The sequence below is a fragment of the Mastomys coucha genome, chromosome X (genome assembly GCF_008632895.1).
Source record: "Mastomys coucha isolate ucsf_1 chromosome X, UCSF_Mcou_1, whole genome shotgun sequence".
Classification (NCBI taxonomy): domain Eukaryota; kingdom Metazoa; phylum Chordata; class Mammalia; order Rodentia; family Muridae; genus Mastomys; species Mastomys coucha.
Window position 1 is genome coordinate 138,015,481 of NC_045030.1, and position 8,541 is coordinate 138,024,021.

General features: G+C 37.0%; 1 protein-coding gene and 1 long non-coding RNA gene across 3 annotated transcripts in view; one reads left to right on the plus strand and one right to left on the minus strand.

Annotated features, from left to right (window-relative positions):
- Rtl4 (retrotransposon Gag like 4) overlaps window positions 1–6,306 on the plus strand; it is a 368,261-nt gene extending 361,955 nt beyond the window's left edge. For both annotated transcript variants that reach the window (XM_031368957.1, XM_031368952.1), the window contains 2 exons: window positions 1,023–1,174; window positions 3,298–6,306. In XM_031368957.1, coding sequence (XP_031224817.1) covers window positions 3,550–4,464 — 915 coding nt within the window. In that variant the 5' untranslated portion in view covers window positions 1,023–1,174; window positions 3,298–3,549 and the 3' untranslated portion in view covers window positions 4,465–6,306. The remainder of the gene's footprint in view (window positions 1–1,022; window positions 1,175–3,297) is intronic.
- LOC116089386 overlaps window positions 1–8,541 on the minus strand; it is a 40,496-nt gene that overhangs the window by 15,522 nt on the left and 16,433 nt on the right. The gene's annotated exons all lie outside the window — the stretch shown is intronic.

Consider the following 8,541-nt stretch of genomic DNA (forward strand, 5'->3'; position numbering starts at 1 on the left):
ACCCAGTATTCTCCTTGAAAACTTATGTCAATGACACGTGCCCTTTCACCAAGAACTACTTCTTAAGAGTTCCATCACCTTCTAATTGAGCCAAGCTGAAAACCAAACCCCTAACACATGTTCTTTGGGGGGAAATCCAGATCTATTAATCCATACAAAGAGATTTCTTCAAATGAGGTCTCATATAGTTTTGTGTTCAGAGTAACTATTAACTATAGTTTTGAGCTAAGTGACTATAAACAAAATGGCTCATAAAAATTTACAGAAACCACCTACTGTTATGGTTTTCAGAGCTTAAACATGTGCATATTAAGCAAATCTTATATATATGCAGTTTCTATATGATCTAGTCTAGCCACGTGGGTCTAAGTTCAAAACCTATGCGTTTGAAGTTTCTGCTGCTTTTGCTTTGGCTCTTTAAGGCTAGATTCTTCAGACTGGCAGTCTTTGCAACAGCATCTTCTGTGGACAGTCCAATAGAAGTTTAATGACCTCAGGACAAAGTAATTTCCTAAATGAAATGATCAGGTAGATTTTCTCTGAAGAAATGAGTATTTGCCATTGACAACAATGGCATTGTATGATTTGCATGTGGGCTAATGCTTTTAATTTTATCAAGTGTTTCACCCTTGCTACATAATTAGGAAAATTAAATGCTAAGCCACCCTGAATACATAATTCTGTATAGAATCAGGAGCTCTCACAAAGATATGAAATTGCTGAAAGTAGAAAGAAAGGTCAAAAGACAGAGACCTAAAAATAAAGTTCTACTCATTCCCTTCGAATTAAATTAAAAAAAAAAAGTTTACTAGAGTTCCACAATCCCTCCTTATTGCAATTCTCATATCAAAGAGGTCTATGAGATGTAAGCCACCTTTTCATTAGTTTGTTGCTAAAACCCAGTTGGCAGCAAAACTTGACCTGATTTGACATGAATTTCATCTATAACCAATTGAGTATGAATATTCAGACATTTTTTCCTGCTGAAATTTTAATGGCTTAATTATGGGATGTTTCCCCAGATACTGCAGGAACTGTTATATAATAAACAGTAATGCACTGAGTTACATTTCAAGACCTAGAGAAATGATTGCTAACATTTATGGGCCCTTTGCCCCCGACATGAAGCTGTGACAGTCTCCTTTCATTTCAGCCAACCATCAAAATCTATGAGGTAGGTGTTATAAGCATTTCTTTTTTTATAAATATATTTGTTTATTTTACTGTAAAAATAGTCTTGGTACATGTGAGAAACATTATACCCTGGTAACAGTGTTTAGAACAGGAAACAAACTATAATTTAAAACTCATTCTTAACTTAAGCCAGAGGCTATACCTTACTGCCTGGAATGCATACAACATGAACAGTGCCCTAGGAGAAATGCTGTGGTCCATGTACATATATGAATATATACATACACATAAATACTTCTGTACATGAAGATATTAATATATATATATATACAGAGAGAGAGAAATGCTATACTATATGAGCAATACTTTAATGTTTGGAGAGTGATTATCAGAGAGATTAAAATTTTGTTCAGTCTTACAACTTTTGGCTGAGCCAGAATTTGGCCCAGGACATTTTGTCTGTAGAGGACTGACACATATACATCTCCACAAGAAACACACAAACACACCAAAAAGCCCCAAATCAGAAACAATATACAAGCAAAATTTCGGTAAGACAACAATCTCCAAACAAAGCAAATTGTGACAAAACAATACACAAAAATATAACACTGAGTTCATTTTGTATTTGACAATAAATGCTTTGCATGTGTGCCCACCCTTAAGTGTGGTCAGAATACACAGTGAGACTCTACTGGTAAAAAGTAATTTTTCCTTTGTAAGTAGATTTCAGTTGGATATTGCTTTCTGGTTAGAGATGGGAGCTGTTGTCCATTTTGCCCTCCCAACATTGGGACCCTATTTGACTTGAACTTGTACGGGCCCTGTGCATGCTGCCACAGTCTCTATGAGTTCTGTTGTGTCTGAAAGACAAGGTTTTCTTGGTGCCACCATTTCCCTAACTTTTAAAATCTTTCTGCCTCCTCTTCTACCATAGCTCCCTGAGCCCTTGGGAAGAGGAGTTTGATGAAGATAACCCATTTAGGACTGATGTCCTGAGGTCTCTTACTTTCTGCACATTGTCCAGTTATAGGTCTGCATTAGTTCCCACCCACTAGAAGAAGAAGCTTCTTTCATAATTAATGAGCAAGACACTAATCTATGAGTATAGTAGAATGTCATTAAGAGTTATTTTATTGTTATATCCCTATATCAGGACAATAGTTTTTGGTTTATCCCTAGGTTCATGGCCTATCTAGTGAGAGACTTATATTTTGAAAGAATCAGTGATAATATGTTTTTGAACACTGGTATCCTATTGAAGCCCATTTAAATTGTGCCTCTCACAAGAAAGGGTAGTCAAAATAACTGAAATAAAAAATAGTTCAACCTAACGGATATGTCACATGTTTGTAGATTATTTTCATTTTTTATTGGTTACTTTCCTCTTATTAATGTTTGGAAGAGTATTGAACATTTTGATCTTTATACTTTTAAGAACATTCAGTTCTTATTTGTGAAGTTCTCAATCTTATGTCTTTATTTTCCTTTTGATGTCCTAATTATTTCCATGGCAACAAAAATGTGACCATGGACAAGGACATGGTAGAAAAAAGTAGATTCAACAACACAGCATTCAGATATTAGATAGCAATGGAGGCTTAAAGTAGTGAGTGTAAAATGCATTCAATGAATATTCCAATGAAGACTACAATATACAATCTAATCACATTGGAAATCTTGGCAAAGTATGGAAAGTTATTCAATGTGTCCTTGCTGGGACTTGGTTTTCTATATTCCTAAAACCGTCTCTGGTAAGATCAATGCTCTTGTCCCCAGATCAGGTTTTGAGTGGTCAGAAGCATGCAGTATCATCACACTCACATAGAGTATGAATAGCTGGAGAAACTGCTGCTTTGGTTTGCTTCTATGATGAGCCTCCTAAATCTGATATTAACTAGCTAGGTGACCTTGGACAAACATTTTTGTTTCCCTGAGTCTCTGTTTTTAATCTGTGAAATTATAAATCTTGTTAGTCTGTATGAATGCCAAGAATATTTTGTACTCTGATTTAAAATCATTTGACAGTGATTATAAAAGACATTTTAGAACAATGAGTTAATGTGAAGTTTAATGTCTATCTTTATAAAGAAAGGGAAGGAGAAAAATTAGTCTGTTACGTGTATTTTCTTAATTCAAATACTCTCCTCTATGTATCCTAAGGTGATCCATGTCTCTCGGAATGTGTAAAACACCGACATTCTCCACAAAGAAGAAGCAGTGATATATAGAAGATAACGTTTTCTGGGGCATCTCTTCAGCTCAACTTGGCATTCTCTAGTGATGTTGAATAGCTGTTTTCTGCTTGTACACAACACTATCCTTTCAGATCCCAATCCAAACCACTGCCTGTCCCTTGGTCTTGGGTACTGGCACTGAATTTCTATTCAGTTCTACATAATTGCAAGAGACACAATGGAGAAGTGTACAGAATCTCCACCAAACTTAAATGCAGAGACTTCCTTTTTGAAAGGAGGCAATCTGATTCTGCAGCCACAAGTGCAACATCCAACTGATGATAATCTTCCTTTATCAGGGCAAGTTGTACCCGCCCTGAATACCCCAGTGATGTCTGGTCCTTACTCAGGTAACCATCTTCCTCAGTTTCATGGTAACCCAGCCAGTGTCAAAGGTTTTTTTGCTCAGGTGACCACCTATTTGAAGGCTCTGAATATTTCTAATCCTGCAGATGATGCCCGAGTCAAGCACTTTTTTGACTACCTGTCGCAGCAGATGCCAAATTGTGATTTCCTATCTGAGACAACTCAGAGTAATCTATTGAAACAATATGAGAACTTTGTTCTTGAGCTACAACAACCATTTGGTGAACCAATGGCACAAGAAACAACACCTCCAACGAATGTTATGGTTGACAAAAGTGACATCTCTCCACTGGATGCTACTACTTTTCAAGTTCATGCTCCAAATTTGAGTTATAGTGAGACCCATCAGAGAGAACAGTTCCAAAAAGAACAAACTGATCCCACTCAGAATGAAGAAATCACAGATATAATGGACAACCTACCAGATTTGATCACTCAATGCATTCAGCTAGACAAAAAACACAAAGACAGGCCAGAGCTCCTACAGTCAGAAAATCATGTTCCAATGTTTGCTTCCACAAACCAGTATCAGTCCTTCATTGGTCCCATACGTCCACTACCAAAGGATGGGCCTAAACAGTTGCAGGGAGCCTACCTGCCTGTCACTCCAGCCAAAAGAGCCCGCCAGCAAGAAACTCAGTTATGTGTCTACTGTAACCAGGCAGGCCACTTCACAAGAGATTGCCTTGCTAAACGTTCTAGAACTCCAGCAAGGAAAAAAATGTAGCCAGCTTACTAGTAAGAGGAGGATAGGAAATCACTTTGTAAACTCATACCCTCTCACCATTGGCCTTAGTGATTTATAAACTTTCACAAACTTCAAAATACAAATGAGTTGCTGTGGCATCACATTAAAAACAGACAAAAACATTTACATCCCCAGGAATTTGAACAACCAGAATTTGTTGGTTGAAAGACAGCCCCTCCCCAAACTTGTCCTAACAACAATGATGAAGATAATTAACAGAAACTTCATGTTGGGACCAATCAGCTTCAAGAGTTCTAAAAGTTTGCAGACAAGACTCTCTACAATCTGAGCTTGAAATGTACTGAGATTCACATCTCTACCAAAGGATGAAATGATGAAATTATAGTTGATTCTATTGGACCAAATCTCATAGTTTATGTGCCTAGGACTGAACCCAAAGCTTTTACCGTCTTCTTTATTAATCTATTTCTTAGTGACTTGTTTGTTCAGGTCTTTTGTTTGCAATTATTGTGGCATCACCATATCCAACAATATCCTTGTCATCGGGAGACCATAATCTGGATTCTGTTGTACCTATTAATCAGACTTCAGTGCCAACACATGACAATCATAATGGAACTAAGTCTCTGCCACCCATTTATACAGCTACATATTTTGTTGCCATCTGAAGACTTCTGCTTACCCACCATGCTGAACTTTTTAGCTATTGGCAAATCAAATTGTATACTGATTAAGTACTGGCAACTTTCTTTGAGGAATAGCCTCTCTGGCAGTTAACATACTTTGAGCCTGCCAATCCAAGCTTAGCCCTATCTACACCAATGTTCCTATTTTAGGTTTGAAGATATACATGGCTAAGTCTAATGGTTTAGGATAATGACCAAGTAAGGCATTTAAAGACATTTGTTTAAGGTATCCTATCATAGTTACTGTAACAGCAGCATGTTCTTGCTGCCTGAACAAAGACCAAACTCAACTAAGGACTGACTTTCCAGCCTGCAGTAGTTCGTGATTTCCTAGGCCTCACTATATCAAATCACTGCCAGTTGCTACCAAGCTATACTCCTATGGACCACCTTTGGCTATCATCTAATTGAGGACCTTGGAAAGCAATGGGATGACCTAGAACTTTTGGAAACAACTCATCTAAAAAATCCTGTGCACATACATTAACACCATCTGTGCACAAAACTCAAGAACTGGGGTGTTCTTTTGCTTGTCTTGTACTCTTGGCACACATCAGCTCTATGTATAAATAGATGATGTAGGTGATGCTTCTACAAAAAATGGAATGATGTGCTAGAAAGGCACAACTTCTTAGACATGCTAACATCTACTGTTGCTCAATATTTGTTGGTAATTACCAGTTCTTTGTTCATTGCTTCTTGGTGCTGGTGTATTTCCCCATAGTGGATTACCTGAAATTAGTCATTGCATATTCCTTAATAGCCACTCAGAACATGAAGTGCCATTGCACTTTGGTCTTGTTTCTTGAGAATTGTGCTTAGTTTTCAATACTTAAACCCGGCCTTACTGCTCTCATCTTGTAGCACCAAGAAATATATCTTCATCCATCAGTGCCTCACTAACCACTGTGCCAATCCCTACTTACATTCACAAGCAGTTTGTTCCTTTGTCAGTAACTTGCTATATATTCACAGTACTTCATAAATGACCATAATAAGGAGATATGAATGCATACATTTTGATTGTGCTAAGAAATCTCCTCTCCATTACTGGGATTGTATGAGAAACTTTATCAAGTAGAGTTATTTAAATGTTGAATGAGTCTAAGATTTTCAGAAAGATTTCTCATCTATCTCTTCTAATTCTATAATAAAGGACTAATCCAAATGAACTGTAGTCATGTTCTTTTTCTTCTTTTTTTGGGGGGGGAGTGGTAGAAAAAAGAAGAAATAAATGCATCTTTATTTGCAGGTGACATGATCTTCAGTATGAAACTCTTAAAGAAGATGCAAATAATACCCAAATGCAAAATTACAAGAAAACTTGTAAAGTCACAGGATGAAAGATCAATATAGAAAACTTAATCATATTTGTGTAAACTGGCAACAAACATTCCTAAATTTAAATGTAACAAAATCCATTTATAGAAGTGAAACAGATTCAGGCATTTGACCACAATTTAAAAGAAAGAACTTAAGACTTGTACAATGAAAAACCCAAGGCATTGTTGAAAGTAATTACGACCAATTCCATGAACATAGAGGTAATTCATGCTCAGAGGTTAGAAGAGCAAGGCTTTTCTGTAGAACTTGACAAGTTATTCATAAAATCTAAATAGAAATGAAGTATATCAATATAGTGTGAGTGTTTCACTAGCCTGGCCATTATGAGTAGTGAAACAAATTTAATCATAGAAACTAGTCTTGTGTTTTATCTCTATTGAGTTTTCATGAAAGTGCCTAACTTCTCTAGTAGGAAAAAAATATTTTTCAAACAAATAATTGTGCTAACACATTTTAAAATCCTCACCTCAGAATGGATCATTAATATTCAATGAAAGCTAAAATGAAAACCATTTTATGATGTTTGGTCACATAGAATACATCTATAAGTGATACCAAAGCACAAGATATAAAAGAAAAAAAAAGATAAATTAGGCTTTACAAAACTGAAGAATGTTTTCATAACCATTAAGAAAATGAAAGGTGTTGGTACACACTGTCATCTAACTACTGGGGAGGCTTAGACAGGTAGATAGCTTGGGAGAAGGCTATTCTGGGGCACAGCAAGGTAGAATAAAAAACTGAAGGAAGGAAGGAAAGAAGGAAGGGAGGGAGGGAGGGCTAAAAAGCTACCTGTGGGTAAAAAAATACTTGCCAATGATGAGTTTGATAATAAACTTGCATCTAGAAAGTAAAGAACTTTTAACACTTAAGAATAAGACATACCAATTCAAAATCAGCAAAGTAGTATGTGAATACCTAAACAGTACCTTTAAAAAGGTATTTAATATCAATTAGGCCTTAGGGAAACTAAAATCAAAAGGCTGCACCACCATTTCTGTATTAGTCAGGGTTCTCTAGAGTCACAGAACTTATGGTAGTCTCTATGTAGTAAAGGAATGTAGTGATGACTTACAGTCTGTAGTCCAACTCCCACCAAAGGTCAGCAGCAGCTGTGAATGGAAGTCCAAGGATCTAGCAGTTGCTCAGTCCCACAAGGCAAGCAGGTAAAGCAGAGCGAGCCTTCCTTCTTCCAATGTCCTTATGTAGATCTCCGGCAAAAGGTGTGGCCCAGATTAAAGGTGTGTACCACCACACCTTTTATCCCAGATGACCTTGAACTCATAGATCTTCCTATCTTAATCTTCTGGGATTCATAGCCACTATGCCTCAAGATCTCCATGCCGAGATTCAGGTCGGAAACTTGTATCTCTCAGCCTCCAGGTTAGGGCCACAGTTGAAACTTCTAATTCTGGATTGTAGTTCATTTCAGATATAGTCAAGTTGACAACCAGGAATAGCCACTACAATCCACCCCTTGTCACCTTGACACAAATAATATCTCATGTCCACATGAAACAATAACAAAATCATGAATACGCCTAACATGATATAACTATTCCTCATACAAACGCAAACGCATTTGGAAATTTACAATGGTGCAATATCCCTTGGGAACATTCTTTTAGTGTCTCAACTTACATACCAATTGATATTAAAGAAATTGGAAGAAAGAAAAATGTATTCTTAACAAAATAAGACAGAAGCATTCATATTACTTTATAATCCTTGTTTCTGCAACTGATTACGTGGCCTTAGCTGGTATTTATAACTACCTTCCTCTACTACCCATTCTGTATTTCCGTCCCCCTCAGCAAGCACCTCAGCAGGTCTTGGCTCTTTCCCTGGAGGATTGACCCATACCTTTATTCCTGCTTGGATTAGGCTGTTGTAATTTCCCATTGACTTTAATCACAGGACATGGAAGTACTAAGAGACGCCCTAAGGGATCTCCTGCACTCCAGATATATTCCTGCTTACCTCCATTGTGAAGAGGAAATCTGATTTCTCCATGGTAATCTGGATCTATCACTCCTCCTAACACTGTTATTCCCTTCTTAGCCTG